At 47.6% G+C, this 26,636-nt stretch overlaps 1 protein-coding gene across 1 annotated transcript; it reads left to right on the forward strand.

Annotated features, from left to right (window-relative positions):
- The first annotated feature begins 3,456 nt into the window (after positions 1-3,456).
- On the forward strand, positions 3,457-26,429 carry Tent5c (terminal nucleotidyltransferase 5C). The gene is made up of 2 exons (XM_075981794.1): positions 3,457-3,554; positions 21,152-26,429. Exon 2 carries the CDS (start codon positions 21,179-21,181, stop codon positions 22,352-22,354), a length of 1,176 nt encoding a protein of 391 aa, XP_075837909.1. The 5' UTR covers positions 3,457-3,554; positions 21,152-21,178; the 3' UTR covers positions 22,355-26,429.
- The last annotated feature ends 207 nt before the right edge of the window (positions 26,430-26,636 follow it).

The raw sequence follows: 26,636 nt of genomic DNA on the forward strand, positions 1-26,636 counted from the left end.
GAGCACTTAAAGTGATTTTCTTGAGACATGAAGTTTCTAGGGTTATTTCTAGGGGCACCCTTGCATTTTAAAGACTGTTTTATCTGGTTTCCCCACCCTCGGCTTCTCTGGACACAAACCAGCAGATTATACCAAATGAAGAAAAGAGGTCCTTGAAGCATTTTGATCGGCTGTGCACAAGCAGAGGCTGAAATCCGGCAAGGAGGCACGGAGAGTCTTGGAGGGATGATTTAAATATCTGGTTCCAGGTCCAGTGGGAAGGACCTGGTGGCTTCCGGAGCCTCCTGCCAGCTTCAGGGTGGCGCAGTTTTATGAGGTAGAAAGAACACAGTGTACTAAAAACTAAAATAAAACTCTTCAAAATATTTAGAAAGGCTGTAGGAACCCTAAAAAGTGAGGGAAAATGTACACATGTGTGAATATGGTAAGTTTCTTTCCTGGGTCTGTTTCTCCCCATCTCCCCATCACAGGATCACCCAGTGTGTTCAGGAAGTTGATGAAGTGTCACCTAAGCAAAGGCCAGAGCAAACTTTAGGCTCCGAGGTCTACCTGAAGTAAGAAAGTAGAAGGGACTAACAGGAAAGAGAAGGGGCCAGCTGGGGTGGGATTGGGCTTGGCGGAGACCTGAGAGGGTGGGGACCAAAGTGTCTGACAGACATGTAGGCATGAAGTGGCATGGTGAAAAGCACTAATTTGCATGCTAGCTAAAACCTAATAAGATCAATAGCTACCTCTGATGACAGTATCCATGTCAAAGGCCAAGGTAATAATTGGCTTGACTGGTATTGAGCTGGAGCTTTGCAGAAGGCCAGTTATTTGCTCAAGGCTTGAGACCTAATTCTCAGAAGACAAAGGCCATTCTCTCGGTGGCTTTGGGATAGGCGGAGATTCCTTACACAGGACATAAAACTCTGAGCATTAAAGATAAGATTGATAAATTGGGCTGGTTAAAAATTAAGAAATTCTTTTAATGGGAAAATAACATTAACTTTAAACTGTAAGTCAGCCCCAGGTTGAGAGAAGGTATTTGGAACAGACATACCAGAGGACTTCTCTCAAGAATATGTAAAGAATCTATAGAGTTCCAACAAGCAACAGAGGGAATGGATTCTTCCTTCAAAGGCCATCATAATGGATGATAAGCATCTGAAAGTTGCTCAGAACATTGATCACCAGAGAAATAATGTTTGATTACAATGAACTACACGGCCCCGTCTTTAAAAAAAAAAAAAAAAAACACTTGGACCAGGGAGCTGGTTTAGAGGGTAAAGCTGCTTGTGGCCAAGTCTCATGATGACCTGACATTACCCCCAGATTCCACGCGGTGGAAGGAGAGAACCAATCCCAGAAGTTACCCTATGACTTCCACACACCCACTGTGGGGTGCACATCTCTCTTCAACAATAAAATGTGGTTAAAACATTTTAAACACAGCTGGTGGGAACAGAGTTGGCCTCTTTAGCTTTAAAAATGTATCCATTTTTGTTTCATGGTTTCAATTTAAAAAAGTTTTTTTCCCTTTGGTCGCTATTTTTATTACTCACTACTAAATATATTAAATATCTGTAAAGCTTAACATGTGTAAACTCTGTAAATCAGAAGTTCCGATCCCCAGCATGTGTTTGACAAGAATGAATGCTCCATCTACACATAGAAGAATGTCTCCAGCAACTGTGGACCATGAAAAACCTGAAGCAACCGCAATGTCTACCAAACAGGAAATTGAGTACATGAATTGTTGGTTATCTAATGAATATGCAGTTGGGAAGAATGAGTCGCCGTTACATACAACAGAGAAATCTCATAGAAAAATCCTCACCCTCTATTTCACATCTAGTTCAAATACCAGTACAACTGATAGATAAAGACTGAGACCTTAATGTGGGTAGCCCTGTGAGATACTGAGTGGCAGGGGCCATGGCTAAGCTGGATTGTTCTGGGTGACAGCTCAGTGAGTATACACGCCCGTCATTCTGCACATAATAATAGACACTGTGAGACCTGACAGGGCTCACGCCATCAACAACAAAACTGACCATACGCCCTGAATGTGTGTTCAAGAACAGGGACAACCAATCTCTGTAAGTTCTCATGCTGATGTCTTATACTGGTACAGTTTCTTGGGATTCCACTCCCCTACTAGAGAAAGCCTGTACTTGGGAACTCTTCATAGCCCAGCAGGCGCTGCAGGGCACTCACGCTAGGCAAGGGTGCTGAGAGAGCAGAGGAGACCACTGGTTCAGGAAGCCGTCTTGACCCCCTCGTAGCCAGTATAGGAGCAAACGAAGCTCCACAAGTGTTTATTAATGACTGCTTTCTGGCTTACATAGCATCTGGCATGCTCTTTATTCCAAGTAGTGCACGATTAATAACTATTTTCCTAATATTATCCCATCTTTACTCCCATCCTGCAGAAGGAAAATAGAGGTTTAGGGAGGCTAGGTTAAGCCAGTCAGCAAGGCTGGGTGTGTAATCCCAGCCACAGGGAGGTGAACAATGGAGGAACAATCCACTAAAGGTCAGTCAAGGCTACCTAGAGGTCTGTCTGGGTTCAGGAGACAGCGTCTCAAAAACCCAAAACCAAACCAAAACAAAAACAGCTCCTCTCAAGGCCTTCCAGACAGTTAGGTGGTGCGGGAGATTCTCACTCTTTAACCTTAATTCTGAAGCAGAGCCATCACCACGTGCAGGGGATTTAAGGGCAGTGTCCCGGGGTCCCTCGCCGGCAAGTAATAACAGCCCACAAAACCCTGTGACATTCTGAAAACAGCCAAGCTGCGGGGCTTTCGGCTTTTGCGATCGGTTCCCGGGTCCACTAACTGCACCGCAGGTGGTCCCGGGGCCAGAGAATCAGCTGCTTCCTTTTCCCCAGGACCACGATCTCACCTCTAGCCAATTTGCTCGAGGACTAAGAAAGATTTCCAGGGCCCATCTAAGAGTTTTCCGACTTCACAAACACCGCGCGAGACAGGCGTGGGCTTCCACTCCCGACTCCCGCAACCAGGGAGGCACTGGTTCCAAGAGCGCTAAAAACTCAGAAAGAAAACGCACCCGCCAGGGGAGGAGGTGAGAACAGTCGGGGCAAGGGAAAGCAATCACAGGAGAGGAGAGTAGCAGACAGAGCGAAAAGTATCCCCTCAACTCCTAAGTTGGTGGCGACACAGCTCCTCTCTATTGCGCCTGCGCAACGCTGCCTCCGGGCCACCCCGCCCCTTCGCGCCCCCGGAGGTTTACTTGTCTCTCGGCAACCATTGACCCGGGGAGCCAATCAGAGGGCGGCGTTCGCCCGGCCCCCGCCGTTAGCGCCGGGCGCAAGGATCCTGCGGGGCCGCGGCCAGCGCGCCCCGCCCTGGCTCCCCCGGGAGGCCGGCCGCGGGGCGGGGGCAGGGGCGGGGAGCCGCGGGGGAGTGGTCAGGCCGGTTAAGATCGGAGGGGGCGGCGGCGGGACCGCTCACTCGCGGCAGCTGTCTGGGCGCCGTAGTCACCGCGCCGCTCCTGCTGGGGGCTGCCCACGCCAACCACCTGCTTGTGTCGCCTCCTCTTCCAGCGCCCAGGTGAGTCCATGCTCCCCTCCTCCTCAGGTGTGAGGATGCTGCTGCGGTCCGGATGCTGCTGCGGTCCGGCGGAGAGTCACGCACTCAGGCTCCCGGGTCCGTCCCAGCATAACCTGGCCGGATGCCTTGGAGATGGAGCGGAGATACCGGCAGGTGTCGGGACCCGCGTGGCTCCAGCGTCCCTGGCTCAGGCCACCTCCGTGAAGGAGCGCAAACTTTTCGGAGACTGCGGCTGGGGTTTGGCAAACTTCGCCGAGCTCTCGCTGGCCGGGCGAAAGGAGAGTGAGTGGTGGTCGCCTCTTGCTCTTTCCCTGCCCCTGCCAGTAGGTCCTCCCGCTCTGCGCTGTGTCTCTGTGGCGCGCGCACCAAGGCCGGAACCCGGGCGATTTTGAACCCCGCGGTTTCAGCGGCGTAGATGGAGATGCAGCGGTCTGGGACTAGAGCCTGGCAGGCGACGGGGAGGGCAGCTTCCTAGGCTCGGTGCCCAGGATGGCGGCCGAGATCCTTCTCTCTTCTGGGACTGTGGACATCGCGCGCGGCCAAAAAGCTGCGCGTCTCTCGGAAAACTTCTCGAGAATACGGTGACTGGGGAACCTGGTTCCTCCCCTTTGGGGATCGAAAGTTGCCTACCGCGTGGGCTGGAAGCCATGTAGAGTTAGTTGACTCTGATAGCGGTGCTGGTGGTGACTTAGCTGGTGGCGGCTGTCCTGTAGCGTCGCGGTCCCCTAAGAGGGTAGGAAGGACCTTAGGAGTTGAGGAACCTGCAGTGCCAGCTGGTAGCCCTTACCCCTAAGTTCTGACTGTTGGCGAGCGGGCAGGCGGGCGATCTCCAAGTCAAGGAGAGCTAGTGAGAAAATGCCTATTTGGTGTTTCCAGAATGCAGAACTTCCACCTGTCAGACCTGGGTGGTCTCGGCCCCTTTTCTCCCTTCTCCCCACTTAAATGTGCAGAAACCCTTCTGCAGGGCCGTGACTAATTCCTCGTCTTAAGCCCCTTCCCCCTCAATTTGAGGATAAAGTGCTTACAACGAAAGACTTAATAGATTAACAGATTTGTTAAGAACAGCTATATATGTAAACCGTATGAATTGTGACGAGTTTGGTATTCTGGAAGTAAAGTTAAGATGGTTAGATCCTCCTAAATTAGACTTCCAGCTGCCCCTTCTACCCAGGGAAGGAGGGTGAGGGTAGCCATTGCTGGCTACAACAACTTCCAGTGTAATTTGCTTAACAAGCCAGCCAGTGAGCCAGAAAGCTTGCCAGGCAGCCAAGAGGGTGGTAGTGGACCTTACCAAGAATTCTACCCTGCTGGAAGTCACAAGAGGTGTGTCCCCCCCCCCCATTTTACCCCGCAGTTGAAGGGTGTGGAGTAGGGATTAAAGAAGCTCAACCTTCCCCTCCCTGCAGCATCTGTATCAACTGTGGTTCTGTCCTTTGCTATTCTTCTTTGCTGAGATGGGATGGAGATCAGGTAGCTGAAACCTTGTCTCCGAAGGGACACCTTGGTTTTGGAATTCACAGATGTGAGTTAGGAGATGTTAGAAGGAATATTTTGATGGTTGGAGTAATTATCCCTGTATCTGCACAGGTTGTCCCTCACTATCATTCAAATTGTGGGGGTGGGGTGCTCCGTGAGAAAGGTCCCGACTTCTGTGAGTAACTTTCCTGTGCACTCCTAGAGCAAACAGCCACACTTTTCAGCGTGAGTTTCCTCCCATAATACCTACCTTGTGTCTAGAGATTCAGTTTGTGAACTCTGGAGGGAAGGGCTTGGCTCTTGGCCCGTTGGTCAGAGTGAGTGAGGATGCCAAGGGTTCACTCCTCAGCTCTTCTGCCAGTGTAAGTCACCAAGCCTTCAGCTTGACATGCAGCCTCCCCCAACCTCCACCCCATCTCCCAGTCCGGCACACACATAGCCTGCATCCCCCAGGGTTCAAGGCCAGGCAGATTTTCCTTGCCTTGCACTACCCACTAGACATCCCAGCAACAGCTCAGCAATGAAGATGATTTACAAGTGGGCCCTTAGCTAGGCTCAGCTGTTACAGATTGGAAAACTGCATTGAATATTTCCTTGCTTGCTTTCCAGCTTCATCCACTAAGTGGTACTTTTGTCTTTATCTTTCTTCCTGGCTCTGCCATCCTGGAGTCAGTCAGAAGGAAGGGCAGCCCAGGGTAGACTTTTTTTTTTTTTCCTGTTTTACTAAGAACAGCTGTAGAAGCCCCAAGGTGTGTTGTTAGAGTTAAGCTGGTGTTTGGGGGTTTCTTATCTCCTTCCTGAACACCTCTCTCTCTCTCTCTCTCTCTCTCTCTCTCTCTCTCTCTCTCTCTCTCTCTCTCTCTCTGTGTGTGTGTGTGTGTGTGTGTGTGTGTGGTGTTTTCTGGCCTAAGAGTGGCCTGTTGCTCACTGTCATTATTGAAGAAACAGGAAAATATGGAAAGACGCCCTCCCCCATCTTGGTGTGTTGACTGTAGCCCATGAGGCTGTACTTTGATGATGCCAGCTTCTCCATATTGAAAGAACTTCTCAGGAGTTTAAAGCTGCCTGAGCTTATCTCTTAATCTCTTGGACCCAAGGTTTCTCTCACTTTTTTAACCTTTCAATTGGATGTATTCCTTGGAAGGAAGCTTTTATTTAGAATTTAAATGGATATTAAAAGCATCTTCACACAACCCGACTTTGCAAGGGGATCTTATGAACTGTTTCAAATTAGTATTCTGCACAGCTGGCCCCTGTAGCTTGTTCTTGAAGTGTTTGCAGAACTTTTTGGAACAACAACAACAACAAAAAACTTAATATGAAGAAGTAATTACTGACACGAAGCAACTCCGTGTGTAAGGATGCTTTATGGTTTCGGAGCATTTTCTGCTGTGGGTCATTAAATTGTGAGGTGTTTATTTCTTGGATGACTTAGGTGGTTGAGTCAGAAAGTGCTTCCTAGGTGGCGTTTGGTGCCAGGTGCTGGGGAGGCCCAGGGAATGGTATGCTAAAGGCCTCTGGAAGAGCTTTGGAAGGGAGCAGCGGGTTGCCTTGATGTGCTTGAAGAACTTGCTTTTCTCTTGACTGTCTCAACCCCTCCTTGCACATGGACCCCAGAAAAGTGGGATTTGTAGTCACTGCAGAGTCCTCATCCCTGCTTAGAGAGTGTATGTATGCATGGACATTCAGCTGAGGGCTGCCTGCTGTTCTCTCAGAGAAGGAAGCCCTCATGAAGTGGGCGTTCTCCTCCTGGATCAAGGTACGGGATGGGGTTTTTGCATCAGAAGTGCGGGTCTAAAAGGCTGGACGGTTTCTGGGCTGTCTTTCCAGGGACGCCTTAGCAGTGTAGGTTTGGAGCTGAGGAGCAGGGAGTGCAAACTGACCAACAGCTGAAACTCCTGAGCCCGGCCAGCCTCTAGCCCCACCCCCTGAGCTCTTCCACCCTCCCGCCCTCCCAGCCGCATGCTTCTCCCAACCCCAGCTCGCTCACTCAGCCTTTCTCTCCGTGTTCACTCAGCTGCTGGCTCTGCTGACTGTTCTTTTTTTTTTCTTTTTGTTTCTCACTGTCATCACTGACCTGGTTTAGGGGACTGTAGACAGGAACTGGATGAGGGGAACAGCGTGCCTCCCTGTCTCTGACCACTGCTCAGTCCTGAGTGCAAGTAGGTTCCCAGGACCTGCCCATCCCTGAGGTCTCTCTGCAGGCCTCTAAGATGCTATTCCAGATGCTTTCTGTGCTGTTCCATGAGTAGGTCGTCCCTACCTTGCCTTGCAAAATACAGACTTAGATATTTGGGAGAAAAATTGAATACAACCCATCTCCCCCCCCCCCAACTTTGTTTGAATATGTCTTTGGGGCCTCTGCAGGCTCAACAGATCTTTTCTCATTTGAGGGCCATCTTATCCCACATCTGTCTGCTCCAATATGTTATGGTTTTCTTTTCCATATTTTCTTGTTTCCAAAAATTTAATGTAGAACTAAAGGGCTTTTTTTAAAAAATGAAGTCCCTCCCCCCTTGTCTCCATATCTGTTCTCTATTTTTTTTAAAAAAAAAAAGATGAGTGGAAGAAAATTATCCAGGAATCATAAACAATCCCCTTATCTCATCCCGTCTCCTTAACTTCTCTCCAGACTTGGCCTCACAGGTAGCTTCTATCTGGCCTGGCTATGCCCCTCCATGCCCCTCCATGCTCTGTGGCGATCCTTGCCTCTGCTTGTCTCGGTTAGAGCTGGGCATCAGGACTCTGCAGCTGCCCGAGGCTATAGCGCTGTCTCCTGGAATATGGGACTAGAGAAGGATGAGTAGGGCCAAGACACAGGGATGTTTGCTCTGCGGTGAATCTAGGATTCAGCTCTGCTGCTGCTATGTCCCCTTCCAGACTTTATGCTGACTTCCTTGCCTTGTGGGCTGCCTTTCACTGGGGCGACACCTGGGCACTGAGCCTGCAGACTGTCCCTTTTCTACGCCAGGATTTCATGTCTTCATCTTCATGCACAGCAGACAGTCATTGCTGCCCCATAGACATATGGGAGCAAAGCCTGGAAAAAGTCATTCAGACAATAGACCTACTTATCTATTTAACTCAGTATGTCAAGTCATCAGTACGAAAACAAGTAAAAGAGATATTTTATATCCTTCCTTAGTATCAAGTCCCTGAAGTCTGTTGTGCATTTTGTATACCCTATTCACTTCTGTTTGGACATTCTACCTTTAAAGTCCTCAAGAGCTGCATGGCTCGTGGCTACTCTGCTGTATTGGGCAGTGCAGGGCTAGACCATGTGCAAAAACATTTTCCTCATATCCTGATTCTATGTGCGCGAGAAGCAATAGTGAACCAAGCAAAGTCACTGAAGAGTGTGTACAGCTCTGTGGGCAGGGGTCCCTTGTCTTCTGCCTTCTGACCGCAGAGGTCTAGGGGGGTGCTTACAACCCAGCAGGGACTTGGGTATCTGAACAGATGAGCGGCAATTCGGTCATCACACCGTCTTCCAGGGTCAACATTCATCCCACGGGGCAGGCTTGACGCCAGCACCCAGGCTGTTTGAGTCCCCCTCCGCTGCTCGTGTTTTAATAATTTTTCTTAGCGAACAGCTGGAAGAAGTGCAAATGAAACCTAAGATTGGCAGGCGACCGGGGCTGAGTTTTACCAGCAGGTAAAATGTGCCAACAATGTATCGTTAATGAAAACCTAGCAACGATCAAAAAGTTGAGCAAACATGCAAGAGGGGTGAGCTTTCAAGGCAGAGATGTCTGGGAGATCTCTAGGGACAGTCTGAGGGCCATCATGCTGGTGACCTGGAGTCTTGGCTCGCTGGGCTCTATGCTGGTCAGGCACCAGCTCTTAGAAATTTGGCACAGAAGTGAGCGCTATGCTGTGGTTTGGTTTCTTCCCATAATGCATACTCCACAACGTGTTTAACTTGAGCTTGTTTCTCTCTGCCTGTTCTGGATAGTGCCTACGACCAGGAGGTCCGCCACCTGCTATGTTTTAATAGCCTTAATCCGACGGGGGGTGGGGGAGGGGCATGTGAAGTTCTCGTCGGCATAAAGACTGAGGCTAGCTCACATTCAGACATCTGTGGATGGGGTGTGTATACCTGTCTTACCCTGATAAGCGTGCATTTGAGAGCTAAGCGTTCCTGGCCCCGTTCCTGATAAGACCCAGGGCTGCTGCTAGTGACTAAGCCAGGAGCTGTAGCCACTTTCAACTGACCAAAGTCTTTGTTTTGGATGGCTGATGACTCTGAGGGCTCCAAGCTGGAGGGCTGGATGGTGGTGGTACAGCCTTTGACTGTGGCTTGGTTCTCCTTAAACAGCCTCCTCTCTAGGAGCCTTGTTTTTCTTAATCCAGTCTACCTCTAAAACAACAACAACAAAAACGCTGTCTCTGTTTGGAGAGCTCTTCATGTGAGCCGGGACTGGTGACGTCTCTGATTGAGAAACATGTGGTATAGCAGCAATTACTATTTCTAGTTCAGTTTGTAGGGAAGGTACTTGGTATTGACACCTTGGGGGTAAACAATCAGATATTTTCTGCCTAGCTGTCCACTGACAATGTCTGTGCTCTGACATTACATTTGCAGTGACTTCAGGGCATTCTCTTGAGCATTTGCCCTTCCCAGTCATGCCTCTTGGAGTATCTGCCTCCGTGTTTTGATTCTGTTCTGTGCTGGCCCCACCATGACTTCTTCCAACATTATCTCTCTGCCCACACATGCTTAGGCATCCTATTTTGAAAGGTGGGAAGTAGCTTTCTGTTTGGAGTCTTGTACAGGTAGTGTCTGGACAGGGCCCAGTTACTGATAACCACTGGGTGTTGACATCCCTAGGGTAGCAAGAATCTGAAGGTTTCCCCCAGACTCTAGAAGCTTGTTGCTGAGCAAGGCAGCCCCATCCTATGCCTCGGGCCTCTGCCATGGGAATCTGACTAAGCCTTTTGCCTTTGGTAGACAAACTGACTACTGATAACTCTGAGAAAATAGAAAATGTGTTAGAACAGCAAGGGAGAAAAAGCCACCTGTGAAGTCCAGTGTCACACTGACTCAAAAGTGTTTTCTTGGGGCACCGTTTTCTGACCAGCGACAGCTATTCTTGTGAGCTGAGGTACAATGGATTATGGGCATTTGGGTGGGTTGATTGTAAACAGGACTGTACTAATTATGTGTGGGTGTGTAAAATCCCTGACCTGAGCCACCTAAGGAGGAAGGATTGATTTTGGCCCACAGATTTAAGCTATGATGGTTGTGGCGGGGGGGGGGGGGGGCACAATAACGGGAGAACAAGGCAGCTGGTCACAACTTGTCTCAGTCAGAAAGCAGAGATGAACACTGGTTCTCAGTTTGGTGTCTTGTCTTTATTCAGTCCCAGGCCCAACCTGTGGGGAGATGCTGCCAACATTTGGGGTGGGTCTTTTCCCACCTCTGGTAAACCTCCCTAGCAAGGCTCTCCCAAACATACCCAGAATTGTTGATCACAGATGATTCTGAACCCATCAAGCTGACATTGGAGAGTAACTGTATCTCAGTAGCATCTTGGGAGAAAGTTGGTGTAGAATACACATTATTGTCCTAAAAAAAAAAAGAAGAAGAAGAAGAAGAAGAAGAAGAACATTACTCTATCTGATCCTGTTGCTTTTGGGCTAACTCATCTAGATTATTCTGTATACTCCAAACACACAAGTGCCTCTGATTTTCTTTTCTTTGGTTTTTCCAGACAGGGTTTCCCTGTGTAGCCCTGGCTGTCCTGGAACTCACTGAAACCCGCCTGCATGTGCATCCCGACTGCTGGGTTTAAAGGCACAGTTGGATGTAATTTCTTAACATGTGAGGCTGTAAAGGAGTCTTCAGTATGTGGCTCCTCCCTTCAGGCCATGGTGAGGGACTGGAAGCCAACAAATGAAGGGCTTTTCCAAATGCCGTAGGCCCTAGATAACTCCTGGCCTTTATAAACCCAGGAATCCAAGGAGGGAGGAGAAGGGACAGCACCTTTAGAAGGCCAGGGAGGGAGGGAGGACAGGGCTTTAGAAGGTCAAAGAGGGAGGAGGGAGGACAGGGCTTTAGAAGGCCAAGGGGGGGGGGGGGACAGTGCTTTAGAAGACCAACTCCACTTCCACCCTGGTCTTGGTCTTCACTTTTCAACCGCTGGCCGTAGATGTCCATGGTCAGTCAAAATACTTGGCTCAAGCTTGGATGTATTTCATCAGAAGAGCACTCAACATAGCAGACATAAATTCTTAGTTTCTTAAATGCATGCGTGTGCACACACACCCCTACATATACATATACACACAATATATATATATACATACACACCACACATACATATATGCATACATATACATACACATATATGCATATACACACATGCACATGTACACACACACACACACACATCACAAGTTCTGGCTCTATTCTCTCAGGTAAAAGAATCTTAAGTCAAACAGTATGGGTGCATTGGAAGTGACAGATGACTTGTCTGAGGTTGGTCCCTTGTGATCTATCCTAGGTTGCTTCTCTTTTCAGTTATGTCTGAGGCTAGCCCTTGCGGGGGGTGTCTGGTGACCCTATTTGCCTCTCATCTGTAGAGAAGATCTCTTTGGTTCTGTCGCTTTATCATGAATCAACACTTCTGATCTCCCAGTAACCAGAGTACAACCTAATGGTTGTTTGTTCTATGAGCAGTACCCACTGCTGGCAAAGCCCATCCGTCATTACTGTCTCCTCTCAGTGTTGCCAGACCATCTTCTTGACCGGCTCCTTCCATTTCTGGCTTCGCTGTTCCTCTGAACCTACTGTCTCTGACATGAGCACACACACCCCTCTCCAACCCCCAGCTTCCTGCAACACCCTCCAAGTTGGGATCTTAGGCCTTCATCTCTGAAGCACTAACTGTTAGCTTGCTTATGCTTACTGTTCCAGTTCTGGTAGCTCCAGTCAAGGCGGATACACCCCCAAAGTCATCATGACGATGGGGGAGCCGTTAGATACTTCAGTTCTGCGTGTCACCCAGTCTTTTAGTGCCTGCCCTCTGGTCTTGCCTCACTCTGGTGGCCAGAATCCTCTGCCACCATCTGACTGAAACAGTCTTCCTGCGTTCTCTCCTGTTTCTTCTGCATAGTGCTACCTCCTTCCCATGGCTACCAGAGCCGCTAGTTCTTAAAAGTTTTTCCCCACCCCGTAATACACCTCAGCGACCCCCCTGTGAGGAATAAGAAACCCCGTTAGTCACATTGCTGCCACGTACCGGCAGGGTGTCCTCTGACAGTTTACAGTGTGCATGTCCTCTTGGTTCCCCAGTGTACCCCCCTGAAATGAGGGGAAGCGGCATCTCCTTTATAAGATTTTCAAGGACGCATGAGGATCACAGGGCACAGGTGGATGACAGGGGGCAGCTTGTGCGAGTTGGGCCTCTTCACCACGCTGGCCCTAGGTCAGCAGGCTTGGCAGCAAGTGGCCCTTCCTGCTGAGCCATTGGGCTCTCATCACTGCTTCTGTAGAAACCGGGTGATCAGACACGGTTAAAGTCCTGACATCACTCTCTTGCTGCCTACCTGGGATGTGGCAGAAATTTCCGGACTGAACATGCAGATGCACTTCCTGTCCTCTGGCCACAGCTGTGGTGGCTCCTAGCATGCAAAGCGCCTCCAGAGGACCCCGTCTTTGTCAGTACTAGCCTGGATGGGGCTTCTGGAGGGTGGGTAGAAGTTACCCGGTGGGAAAAGGATGTGGGAAGAACCAGAGGAGGTTTGTTTTGAAATAACAAGCGTGCAGCAGTTGCATTTTGTGAAGTGGGACTTCCCAGTCATGGTGGCCCATGGGTGATTTTCGGTGTCTCTCTGGAAGTCACCTCTAAGCTACTTGGAGTCCTTTGGTTCTAAAGCTTGCACAAAAGTGGACAGTAAAGGGTGACCCACTCTAACAGAAGATGGTGTGAGGGTGAGGAGCCACAGTTGGTCAGGATCAGCTGCAGCTTGCGTTTTTGTTTTATTATTATTATTATTATTATTATTTTGCTTGGAACCTGTGAATCTGTATTTTGGAAATGTTTGAGCAGCAGTAAGGAGTACTTATCTAGTGCACTTGTGGGCTTGTGATCTGTGTGTTCCCTGGCGTCCCCCAACCTCCTGCCCATCAAGGCCCCTTAAGCCTGAGGGAGGAGTCAACATTTCCAAGAATTAGGGCCAGGGCTCCAGGGATGGGTTCTTGCTCTCTTTATGAGCCATACTGTTTAAACTGGGGATGCAGGAAGTTTGGCTTGTGAGGGGTTAGACGGGAAGTGATCCCAGCCGCTAATTCTGCCTGCTAATTCCTTCGCTTTTACTCATGCTGACCCTGCGCTGTATGGTGAATGAGAAATAACCTGACCTGGGGGTTTCCCTCACCTGGCTCACTGAGGTAAGAGGCAGCGTGGTGAAGATTGTTCTCAGTCGTTTTTACTTCTGCTTAAATGCCCAGGTGTTTTTAGATGCAACAAAACGACCCCTTTACCTGTAGAATCTTCTCTTGTACCCTGGAGAGTGGGGCGGGGGAAGAGTTTGTGTGGGAGATATTGTAGGAAGTCACGCTCCCCCAGGCTGGGGGAGTCGTGGTTTCATAGGTACATTAGAATCCTCAGGCGTGTGTGCCCAGGCTTGGTTCCTGCCACGGGTAGCTGCTAGCCTGGCCTGAAGGATTTACCTGGGAGGTGCACGTTTTATTTTCTAAAGATAGCATCCAGCAGCATTTTGCCACCAAGAGAATGTTGATAGGCGATCATGGTGCTTCTTTTCTTTCTTAAACCTACCGTAGTCAGAAGAAGATGTAGCTTGGTTTCCCTGAATCTCGAATGAGTGACGTGCTCCAGTAAGAGAGCTTCAGTTCTAGCCTCAGTTTCCCTGATGCCTTCTAGGCAGTCACGTCTACAACTTGCATGCTAAATATCGCAGGCCTGGAGAAACCTTCCTTGGCTTCATAGAGACCCATCTCTCTACATGCAAAAACTCCGGGGGCCGATCTCCATGCCTGATGTCAGGCACCAAAAGACTCCTCAATGTTGATCAAATCCCAGGCTTTTATGAAAGCAAGCGGCCTCAATGTCCTTAGCATGCTTGTCCCCATCTCAAACATCTGCCTCCTCCGCATGGCCTGAGCCTGTTCATGCCTCCCTGGCTGTGCCAGAAACCTCAGTAGGCTATGCAGCAGGGATCCAAATGGAGTCTCCATTACAGCTCATCCCCCTTGTATAGCTCTGTTCTGGGCAGTGAGGCAAAGCAAGTGGAGCATCTGCCCTGACCTCAGGGAGCTCAGGCTAACCCTTTGGCACAGGTTATCTCCTTCCTCCATGTCTGCTGCCATGTCTGCAAGGCCTTTTCTCTCAATGTGTGGTTTCTTCTTTGAAAGAAGAAGCAGCCCGGGAATCCAGGAGTCCCTAAGAGAAACAATTGTTCACCAGTAATCAGACCATCAAAAGGATTAAATATTGTGAGGATAGAGAGATGGCTTAGTGGTTAAGAGCGCTGGTTGTTTTTCCAGAGGACCTGAGTTTGAGGCCCAACACCCACAGGGAAGCTCAAAACCACCTGTGGCTCCAGTTCCAGGGGGTTCAAGCCTGTTGCTGGTCTTTTTGGATACTGCATATGTGGTGGTGTATAGACATACATGCAGGCAAAACACCCATACATATGAAATAAATATGTACATATAAAATAAAATAAAAATTATTTAAAAACAAATATTGTGAACTGAGTAGGCATTTGGCCATCCAGGCTTATAGAAGTGCCTGGATTTTCAAATCAGTGTGCCCACCGTTGCTCTTTGTATAACCACAATGGATCTGGTTCTCCAACTTTGTTTTGAAATTACTGGACTTCAAGTTAATTTGTTTCCTAGCCACTATTGTGTTAGTTCTGCTAACTAGAATTTGCCTTTAACCGGGACCTTTCATGAGCTGAGCATGTTTGTTTCATGTGATTCTTTTATTTGGAGCTTACATAAGTGTTGATTTAAAAGCAGAATTAGAACTGAAACTGCTGAACCAAGGCCTAGTGTGTTATCTAAGCACCCGGGGCTGCAAATTGGGTTTATTCTTGTAAAACCAATGTTGAAGTAATGTAGGAATATACTTTTGATATGTGAAATCATCTGGTTTTCAATAATAGTTACAAGAATATTTATATATATTTAGAAATTTGTTCATTTTTAATTATGTGGGTATGTATGTGTCTGCGTGTAGATCTGTGCCTGTGAGTGCAAATACCCTGGGAAAGCAAGGGGGGGAGTTAGAGTCCCTGAAGCTTGACTTTCAGATGGTTGTGAGTCACCCAGTATGGGTACTAGTATAGCCAGACCCAAGAGCTGTGCAAGAACACTACACGCTCAGCCACTAAGCAGTCTCTCCAGTACCACCAACACCACACCCCACTGCCAAATATCTTAAGAATTTCTACTTTTCTTATGAGCTAAGAATTCCATAGGTAAATTTATAAGTACATTGGGTCAGCTCAGCTTCGTTGTAACTAAGTTATGGTAAATTGAGAGAATTAAAGGCCATACTCTGGATGTGACATCAGCCCATGTCCCATAGTCTGCTTTTTATGGATTCCCATTTTTCCCCTCAGAGTTTACTCCACTCTTCATAATTCTATCCACAGAAATTCATATGGAAGATGCCAACATAAGACTCTTGAGTTCCTGAAAATGTACATACTGCCTTAAAAAAACGTTCTTGCCACTGTTAGCTAATAATCAGCAAGACGGCGTAGCAAGGGCGGAAGGGCATAACAAGGGCAGCTTTGACAATCTGAAGTGAGAAGTAGCTGCCCTGGGAAATGGTTGAAAAAGTGTTTTGATACAGAACATTGGGTAGATAGTGTGAGTTGAACAGGCCTGTTACTTTGAGTTGTTCTTTTAACACAAACAATGGATGTCTTTTTATTTTAGAGTATGTTTGGTAGAAACTTGACAGAAGGCAGTCCCCCTCTTCCCGCATCCCCTGCAGAGGCCAGCAGGGAAAGCTTCCAAATTGACTTGATTGATTTGGTGCATAGATAGGAGAAGGAGGGCAGGGAAGGGAACCGAAGAAATCAGACACCAGGGAGCAGCCGAGTAGAATTCTCAAAAGATAAAGATCTTAGAATGTGCTTCATGAGATTTTTAATTTTTATCAGTGAGTGCTTCTAAGTCCAAAGGGTATAAAATGCCTCCTTTCCCATGCCAAGCTCAAGATGGCGCTCAGTAGAGACTGAGTTGCGTGTGTGCTTGTTTAGGCATGAAGTTTTGTGTGCACAGGTTTTCCACTTTCCCACTCATGAGTCATTCTTACACACGGCGCAGGCACCCTCCTTTTGAACAACTGCAGGCGTCTGTGCACAGCTGTGCACACACATGAAATCATTTCACCCCCTTCTGCTGTTGGCCATGTGTCCTCCCAGCCTCCTGACTGTCCACCAATGCCTGTCTCTGTGCATACGTGCAACTAGCCTAAAATTTAGAGACTGGATAGAAGTAGAAGGATCACATCAAAGGATAGTGGAATTTGAAAGTTGAGCGTCTCACCTAGCTCTTCTAAGAGCCCAGGGACCGTGCACCAGAGGCGTCTGCTGGCCCACACAGGAGCTGAGCTGCCACCATGGGTGAAAACCAGGCACTGGGGTTTTAGGTTGCTCACCCTCTGAGTGAGGTTGAGTATTTTGTGTCTGAGCCACTGTTTATACTCCTTCCTCTTTCTCTTTTGGGGTCTTGCATTTATGACTTCTTCCTTACTAAAGAAATGAATACTTTGCCTAAAGTTATGAATGTTTGTTTACGTATGCCTTCTGAATGTTTTGTACCATGTAAATAGTTTAATTTTTGTGTAGCCAAAGCTGCCTGGTTTAGTGACTGGTTTTCTGTGGTCTAAGAAGGCTTCAAGGCTTGCCTACTGTGTGAATTTGTGTAGAAATTCTGGGTTTTCTTTAGTTACTCCTCAAGTTCTTTTTAGTCCCAACCCAACCAACGAGATCAGTGGTTCTCAACCTGTGGGTCAGGACTCCTCTGGGGTCACCTTTCACAGGGGTCACCGAAGGCCATCGGAAAACAGATATATTTACATCACGATTCATAACAGTTGCAAAATTACAGTTATGAAGTAGCAATGAAAATAATTTTTATGGTTGGGGGTCAGCACAACATGAGGGACTGTATTAAAGGATGAAGCATTAGAAAGGGTTGAGAACCACTGAACTTGATCTTAGTCTTTAGTCCCTGTCCTGACCAACTAGATCTTATTTTAGCAGGAGATTTCCGGCAGCTTTTAAAAATATATAAATGAAGGATCCAGATATTTGTTTATTTATTTGTTTGTTTATTTCTCAGCACCATTTTTTTTATTTATGGGTTATTTATTGTTTGAGTTGGGATTTCTCTATTTGACCCAAGCTAGTCTGAAACTTAAAATCCTCCTCTCCCAGCCCCCATGCATAATTTTGCTTACTGTTTTGAAACACTTCCTTCTTTATACTAAATCTTCATACGTGTTTGATTTACGTAGTTTGAAAATTCTGTCCCAACAATTTGTGCAGTTCCAATTGCAATTCTTATCTTCACGGCTCTTTCCCCCCTCTTACAGCTGGTTACCTCCTTTCCATTTCCAGAACATTTCGGGCTGTTTCCACCCCTTATCTCATGTGGCCCTTACAGATACCCAGTCTAACATAGGTTTCAACTTCAAATTTGCTGCCAATTTAAAACTGTGTGAAAATCTTCACACATATACTTCTTACCCCAAAGGGGAGAGTTGTGACTGCTAGGTTCTCTGTGGTCCCCAGATAGCCTTCTCTCATGTTCTAGAACAGCTCTGACTTTAGCCCTATATAAATTACTTTTCTTTTGGCCTTTTTAATTTTTTTTTAAAAGCTTGAAGCAAAGGCCTTTCCTGCAATTATTCTATGCTGTAACATTGCTAGGGTTCTTTTTGGAGCCTTTTTACAATATTTTCTTTGCATCTCATGTGCTGACCACATTGGGAGTTATCAGACCTGTGCCAAACCTGTGAGCCTTGGGAAGTGTAACAGGTGACAGACAGCATAACGCCACTCAGCCAACAGGCCTGACTGAAACCCACCTCATCAGACTGCAGGCCTAGCTTCTAGCTATGTCTCCAGATAAGGCTCAGACCATTATACCTTCCTGAGTCTTCCAGACACAAGTCTACTGTATAGATACTGATCACGGAAAAAAAAAAAAAAGAAAGAAAAAGAACCACCAAGTATAGTGAGCTCAGAGAAGAGAGTCAGCTGTCCCAAATCTGGCTTGAAGGCAAATGCCAGGCACAATAGATGTTAGGTGTACATCACAGGCTGTGCTTGCTGTCTGTCACCGGGGTGGGCTACCCTCAGATGGTCTAAATAGCTGCAGACTCTTTCACCTTCCCCTTGACAAATGCTCTTCTATAGCAAGTGGGGGGACACTCACCCCAGAGCCCACTAGAGACTGTTTTGATCCTGGGGAGGCTGGCCATTTCCAGCTGAGCTAATTGACAGACGTTGAACTTGTGTGTTACTGTGCTGACCTGAGAAGCTCCTGACACCCCCAGATTATTGCCATTTCTAGCCATACGCTGCTTTTCTTTCCTCTGTTGTTCCAGCAACAGCTCACCATGGCTTTGTTATCTTATGTCCCCTCTCTGTAACCGATCACTTTCGTGGATTTCCTTTTGGCCCCAATAGAGACAGTCTGTCTTTTGTCTGTGTGTTGTATTGACTTCCTTCCACCAGAGTTGTGTAGATGACACACCACCTTGGGTTGGAGTATTATACTGTCAACGATCTTTGTGATAGAGTGCTGTAAGAGCTCATCCCCACATGACTAGTAGGACCCTGGCACTGTTAGGGTGCTGTAAGAGCTCATCCCCACATGACTAGTGGGACCCTGGCACTGTTAGGGTGCTGTAAGAGCTCATCCCCACATGACTAGTAGGACCCTGGCACTGTTAGGGTGCTGTAAGAGCTCATCCCCACAGGACTAGTAGGACCCTGGCACTGTTAGGGTGCTGTAAAAGCTCATTCCCGCAGGACTAGTGGGACCCTGGCACTGTTAGGGTGATGTAAAAGCTCATTCCCGCAGGACTAGTGGGACCCTGGCACTGTTAGGGTGATGTAAAAGCTCATTCCCGCAGGACTAGTGGGACCCTGGCACTGTTAGGGTGCTGTAAGAGCTCATCCCCATGTGACTAGTGGGACCCTGGCACTGTTAGGGTGCTGTAAGAGCTCATCCCCACATGACTAGTGGGACCCTGGCACTGTTAGGGTGCTGTAAAAGCTCATCCCCACATGACTAGTGGGACCCTGGCACTGTTAGGGTGCTGTAAGAGCTCATCCCCATGTGACTAGTGGGACCCTGGCACTGTTAGGGTGCTGTAAGAGCTCATCCCCATGTGACTAGTGGGACCCTGGCACTGTTAGGGTGCTGTAAGAGCTCATCCCCACAGGACTAGTGGGACCCTGGCACTGTTTGGGTGCTGTAAAAGCTCATCCCCATGTGATTAGTGGGACTCTGGCACTGTTACAGCCACAAATCTCTGGACCAGGGCAGGCTCAAAATCTATGTCGAGCCCAAGGAGAGTGCACTGATGCGCATTAAAACGTGGCAGTTTCCAAGCAATGAAACTGGGGCCGGGTGAATTTTTGTCTGCATAGAACTTTGCAGGGGGAAACCTTTCATTCATGGTGGAATTGGGAGACTGCACCAAGACCTCTTGTTTCAACCTGTGTCTGTCTAGATGACATCCAGTCAATGTGAGGACACAAGCTCTTTGGGTTTCTGAGATACCAATGTTTTGCTTCTATGTATTAGGATTTCTGGTAGGCCATCATTTTGATCTTCTTTAAAATAAGATCTACTTCCCTGTTACTAAAGTGCTCAGTGGTAGGCACTTTGTTGGCATGCTCATGGGCCAGGGTTCAGTCCCTGGCACGCTGTATGCACACATGCACACAATTATTGGGAAACTTTGTGGTTCTGGTGTGTGAAGTATGAGAACTGCTTTCTTTCCCGGCTTGGATTCAGTTTTAACTTTATTCCCCTAAAGGAGCTTCAAGGAATGCTTCTGCGGAAGGCCTTTGGAAGTTCGCCTGCCCTGAGGCTCTTTTGCATCTTTTGCATCCTTGCTGAAGGATGCTCAACTGCAAAGCTGATCTGACTTCTGGTTGACCACTGCTGTCGTCCTACAAACAGCTCTGGTCTGTCCAAGATGATGTAGTATTTGTTGTAGGATAGATTAGGCCCATATATGAAAAGGAAGTGGTGCAACAAATGGAGCAGTGGCGTGTGTGTGTGTGTGTGTGTGTGTGTGTGTGTGTGTGTACGTGCATGTGTTTGTTTGTATTGCACTGGGTAGTAGGTTTTAGGTATCTACCGGTTTAAAATGTAGTTAGGGAGCTAAAAGCAGAAGTAACTTCTATAGAAACCAGAGAAAATTAGGAAAACACACACATTGTAGCAAGTCTTTCTCCATCCCACTAGCCTGCTTCCAAATAACATAGAGACTTATTAATTAGGAAAGCTTGGCCTTTAGCTTAGGCTTGTTTTTAAATAGCTCTTATAACTCAAGTCATCCCATATTTTTATTAATCTACATTTTACCTCTATCCCATTCTGTGTGTCTGACTTGTTTCATGCCGAGATTCATCTACTACATCTCTCTCTGCCAGGAAGTCCCACCTATGCCTCCTGCCTTGCTATTGGTCATTCAGCTCTTTACTACCAATCACAGCAGTGTAGCTTCACACAGTGCACAAATATCCCACAATAACAGGTTCTATTTATCTGCACTGTTATAGGCTCTTTAATGTTGTTTGGGTGACGTGGTTAAGCCGTCTACTTTTCACACAAAGCAGCCTTCTCCACCCCTCCCCCACATAGGACAAGCAGATCACCCACAGCGAGAGCACCCACACAAAACAAAGCAACGCTCTCATCCACCCTGCTGCAGAATGAAGCTTGCGCGTTCGTGGTGCTTAATGTGTTTGGTGTTCACCGCCATGCTGATTAGCAGGCATTGTAGATGGCTATTTTACAGGAAGGTGATCATTTGGTACCTTTGAGCTCCTCCGCTGGTTTTGCCTTGCCCATGTGAATCCTAACTCTGTCTCTTGCCCCTTTTCAGCTCCCCCTGGCCAGAACATCCCCCAAGATGGCAGAGGAGGGCAGCAGTACCAGGGACTGTGAGTCCCTCAGCGTGCTCAACTGGGATCAGGTTAGCCGGCTGCACGAGGTCCTGACTGAGGTCGTGCCCATCCATGGACGAGGCAACTTTCCAACCTTGGAGATCACCCTTAAGGACATTGTCCAGACTGTCCGCAGTCGGCTGGAGGAGGCGGGCATCAAGGTTCAGGACGTCCGACTGAATGGCTCTGCGGCTGGCCACGTTTTGGTCAAAGACAACGGCCTGGGTTGCAAAGATCTGGATCTCATCTTTCACGTGGCTCTTCCCACAGAGGTAGAATTTCAGCTGGTGAGAGATGTGGTCTTGTGTTCCCTTCTGAACTTTCTGCCGGAGGGCGTGAACAAGCTCAAAATCAGCCCGGTCACCCTGAAGGAGGCCTATGTGCAGAAGCTGGTGAAGGTTTGCACAGACGCAGACCGCTGGAGCCTGATTTCCCTCTCCAACAAGAACGGCAGGAACGTGGAGCTCAAGTTTGTTGACTCCATCCGGCGCCAGTTTGAGTTCAGCGTGGACTCCTTTCAGATCATCCTAGACTCTTTGCTCTTTTTCTATGACTGCTCCAATAATCCCATCTCTGAGCATTTCCACCCCACCGTGATCGGGGAGAGTGTGTACGGGGACTTTGAGGAAGCCTTTGACCATCTCCAGAACCGGCTGATCGCCACCAAGAACCCTGAGGAAATCCGAGGCGGGGGTCTTCTTAAGTACAGCAACCTCCTGGTGCGGGACTTCAGGCCTGCGGACCAGGAGGAAATCAAGACTCTCGAGCGTTACATGTGCTCCAGGTTTTTCATCGACTTCCCGGACATCCTGGAACAGCAGAGGAAGCTGGAGACCTACCTTCAAAACCACTTCGCCGAAGAAGAGAGAAGCAAGTACGACTACCTCATGATTCTTCGCAGGGTTGTGAATGAAAGCACCGTGTGCCTCATGGGGCATGAACGCAGGCAGACCCTGAACCTCATCTCTCTCCTGGCCTTGCGAGTGCTGGCAGAACAAAACATCATCCCCAGCGCCACCAATGTCACCTGTTACTACCAGCCAGCTCCTTATGTCAGCGACGGCAACTTCAACAACTATTACATTGCCCATCCTCCAGTTACCTACAGCCAGCCTTATCCTACATGGCTGCCTTGTAACTAACCTTAAGACCTGCGGGTTTCCGTAGTGGGAACCCATTTAGGGCAGGGGCTCTCAGGTAGGAGAGCCTCCTCCTATAGATATAGGTGTTTGGCTTTTAAAGGGGAGCTCAGCTCTGACTCTGCTTTTCTTTGTGAACCCATTGGACTAGGTCCTCAGACTATCCTGAGCCAACCCTAAAAGGACCCGTATCATAGTGCCACTCTGGAAGATGCAATAGGAAGTGTGACCTCTCTCCATCTTTCTAAGATAGTCACTAACGTGTCCCTTCCCAGACATTAGCACATGGGATTTGAACTCTGCGCAGTCTCTGAGGTGGGGAGAGTCGGGTGGCACCTGAGAAGTGTTCGAGGCGCTCTTCTTGGCTAAGCCTACAGTCCTCTGCAGGCTTTCCTTTAGGATTCTCAGCCGCTACCCCGCAAGCTGTGCCGATAGTCTCCTATTGTGTCGGTTGTAGTCGGCCCTCAAACTGATAAAAAAAAAAAAAACCACCAGGGTGCTCTTTGTGACTGAGTTTTCATTCACGGGACTGAGTGTGTCTGTCTAGTCCCTGTCCGCAGAGCTGAGAATTTCATTCATCAATAAACCAAAGCCAATAGCTGAAGACTTGAGATCTGGTTGGAAGTGGTTTATGGTAGATGCTGGGCTATATCAAGGAGTTTTGAGATATTGTGGAGAGAAAAAAAATGACCTTTTCTTGAAATGTAACTTGAAAACAAAATAAAATGTGGAACATAATGTTAGTAGAATTGTGGTGGTGGCGGGTGGCGGTTGTCAATAGGAAACACGAATGTTTTGTTTTTGTTTTTTTCTATAAGGAGTTCTTATTGAATGATATGTTTTTTCCCCCTTTATTGGCTCTCTGATGACCGACTCTTGTTTGATCTTTCTGAGAGTAAGGGCTGTGTTGTGTTTAGAGTCACTGTCGTATCTGACATGAGGTTCTTCCTGTGGTTTAACTGGAAGCCCAATTTTTTTGGACATCATTCCCAGCATGACAGCTGTTTTGCTGGAGTACATTGGCCCCTTCTTCTCCAATCCCTTTAAAAATAGCGATTTCATTCCCTATATATTTTTCACAGCAGGATAATTCGGGAATTTCCGGAGAAAAGAGTGACAGTGGGCCCACTCTTGAATTTCACTTGCTCTCTCCAAGTCGCAGGGAAGTAGGGCGTTAGTGTCATCTGGCCTTATGTGTTCTAGCTACCAAGGCGCTTTGACATCACTCTGCTGTGTTTGGGGAGGAGTCAAGAAGGCGACGAATGACCCTTCTTACTCTGTAGATTTAAGCATCATGTTTATGTTCTGCACTTTAGAAGGAAAACAGTGTTACTTGCTGGTCCAAAGCCAGCAGGCCACGGGGAGAGATCGAGGTGACTGTCACCTTACCTAGTAGGTTCAGGGGAGAGATTTCGCCCTTTGGAACTTTCTGTGGGATAGTTTAGAAGGCATGGCATTAGGACACCAGTGGGAAAAGCATTCGGTATTGCCAGCAAGCTTGATTTCTAAAGTCATTCCATAAGATCCATGAGCTCAGTTTTGACTTCCAGCAACCATAAAAAAAAATCCAAAGATCTGGGCGCTTGTTTTATATCTGCTTTAAACAACCTAGTTATCTTCTTGCAAAAAGGTTTAGTACAAATGAAGTGGCTGGCCCTTTTCTAGTGCTGTGTTTTCAAGTTTCTTCTGGAATGTGCTATATTGCTCCCCTTAAGAGTTGATTGAGGTGCATCTTCACTGGCCTCCAGAAGCCACTTAGTATAACTAGTTTCTACTGCCCTGTGAATCTTCGTTATTTGTGAATTTCCTGGCTTTGAGTTCTGTGAGGGGACCCGAGCTGCTTCCGCTTTGGAAGGTAATGAAAAGCCAACCTAGCTTTGAAAATCATCGGTCATCCATGACCTTAGGATGCTGCCATTGTAGTGAAATGAGAAGATGCTTGCGCAGAAATAGGTTGGTTTAATCAGAGCTTTTGAAGTGGGTTGGAGCCGCCCTCAATAGAAATACTTGCTAACAGAGGCAGAAATCAGAATTGCTTTGACCAAGGAGGTCGGGGACCAGTGGGGCACTGGAAAAACATCCGGTGTCTTTTTGGAATTCTTTCTGCTTTACATACACTTTTTTTCCCCCTCCAGTCTGGCCATAGTCCCCTGAGGATGGAGAGAGAGACACAGGCATTGTAAGCCACCACTATCTGATGGCCCTCTTGGTAGTTTCTTCGCTTGCCCAGCTGTTTTGTAGTTTGAGAATTGATGTGTGTTCTAGAACCATCATGGTAAAAAGTTGCTTTGACCAGAGCTCCGTTTTTAAGATATGACTCCTAGGTTGTGCATGTCTGGACTTAGAGGTATATCTACCTGCTCTGTGAACCGTCTGCCAGACCAGAAATAGGCCAGGGAACCCTGTATTTCAGAGACTGTGCTGCTCACATACGTACCAGACACCCTTACTTGTAGTGACTCCAGCGGCTCCTCTTTGTGTGTGTGTGTGTGTGTGTGTGTGTGTGTGTGTGTGTGTGTTGGGTAATGTGAGACTTGGCCTTGGCAGAGGGCACTGAAGGGCAGGTGCACGCTCTGAGTCCGTTCTCCCAGTCTTCTCTTCAGAGTCAGTGACAGCTGGGATGAAGACAGTGCCTTTGCCGTTGAGTGCACGCACGCACGCACGCACGCACGCAAGCTTGGTTCTTGGCCTTGAGCTCCAGGCTCACTCTCTTCCTTACCCTGGCAAGAAGATGCTGTTCCCTGATCAGTCATTGCATTGCTGAGCTGAGACTCTAATTCTTAACTCCTCTAAATCACATTCCCGGTGACTGCTTGTGGACTGGGGGGAGGCATGGCCTACACCTGGGATCTGGTGAGGAGTGGAGTTGAGTAGGGAAAATGTTTGTCTTGGTTCTTGACTTTTTTTTTTTTTTGGCTTTCCAGTGTTCTCCCCCTCCTGTTTGACTTAACTGGGAACTTGTGTCTTTAGCGAGCTGTGTGTGGATCTGTGCCTTGTGGTATTGCAGCAAGAGTTGCCTTGCTAAGCCCCACAGTCTACTTGCCTTCTAGCTGGTTTGGCGCTAGCCCCGTCATGGTGGTTTAGGATTTTACCCAGTACTGCTTTAGTTTTGGGAAATGGTGCCTTTCGGAACCGACTTTGATCTTTCTTCTAGTGCTCTTTCTTTTACTGGGACCCTGTTTCAGGACACTGCTAATGATCTTTTCTTAGGCTGGGGCCCTGTGTCAGGACCCTGCTAGTCTTAGTTCAAATGCTATCTTCTAGAGGCGGGGCTAAAGTATCATTATCCAAGCATGAGGCGGTCCTGACGGCTCTAGGGCATTGCTTCCTGGGTGTCTAATGGACCCTACACTGGGGAAAACCCTTGGGGGTGGTTCTAGAAATTGAAAGATTTCCTAATTTTCAAAGTTGGATTTACATCATTATTCTGAGACAGAATTTCACAGCCGATTTTGGAATGTAGTCTAATTTAACCAATTGAATCTAGAGGGTGGAGGAGAGGCTCTTTAACATCCTGGTGACCTCTCAGGATTATTTGTGGGACTCTCCGAGGAAAGAAAATTACTTTTTTTTTTTTTTGGTGAATTCAAGTGCCTTCATCTTGTTTACCTATCACTTTAAAAAAATACTTTATAAGCTTACAAGAGTTCTGGAGTTTGCCTGGGCTATTGAGATTTGGTGCAAATTCTCATGTGTGCTTGCACAGGAAGATGAGGTGACCATCCACTAAAGAGGAAGGAGCTGATTAACATGATTTGTGGTCTTTACAAAAGAGAATCCAGCTATCTGACCTTTGTGTGTATGTATGCACGAACACTTAATTTTCCCGAAGCATCTATTTATTTCCAAATTAATATGGATGAAAATAAAAATGCCCATTGGACTACACCAGAAGCTATCCGTTTCCATATTTGCATAAACCCAAAGTGTTCCTTAGTAGTTCTTCCTCCTTGGTAATGGTCACTCATCTTCTTTCTTGATGCAGATGAGATTTCTTATCAGTGCAAATGTATTAGAACTTGATGAAATAAAGCTTTGAGTTTGAGAAATAAAGATATATTTAAAAGTGTAAAAAAAACCTATCTTGTCAGTTATGATCCTTTTTTGATTTTTGGGGTTTTTTTGGGGGGGAGGTCTTTGGTGGTAAATTTTAAGTTTGAGGAAGACATGGGGATGAAAAGCCTGTCACCACTGTCCACTTTGGTCAGCACCATGACAGGTTGGGGAGGGGTGAGGTTACCCCAAAGGCCTAAATCCCTTTTCTAAGGTACCTGGCTAATTTAGG

The sequence above is a fragment of the Microtus pennsylvanicus genome, chromosome 7 (genome assembly GCF_037038515.1).
Source record: "Microtus pennsylvanicus isolate mMicPen1 chromosome 7, mMicPen1.hap1, whole genome shotgun sequence".
NCBI classification, from domain to species: Eukaryota; Metazoa; Chordata; class Mammalia; order Rodentia; family Cricetidae; genus Microtus; species Microtus pennsylvanicus.

Excerpts from the sequence above, each read along its gene's own strand:
- Tent5c (XM_075981794.1), top strand. The coding sequence starts at position 21,179 with ATGGCAGAGGAGGGCAGCAGTACCAGGGACTGTGAGTCCCTCAGCGTG.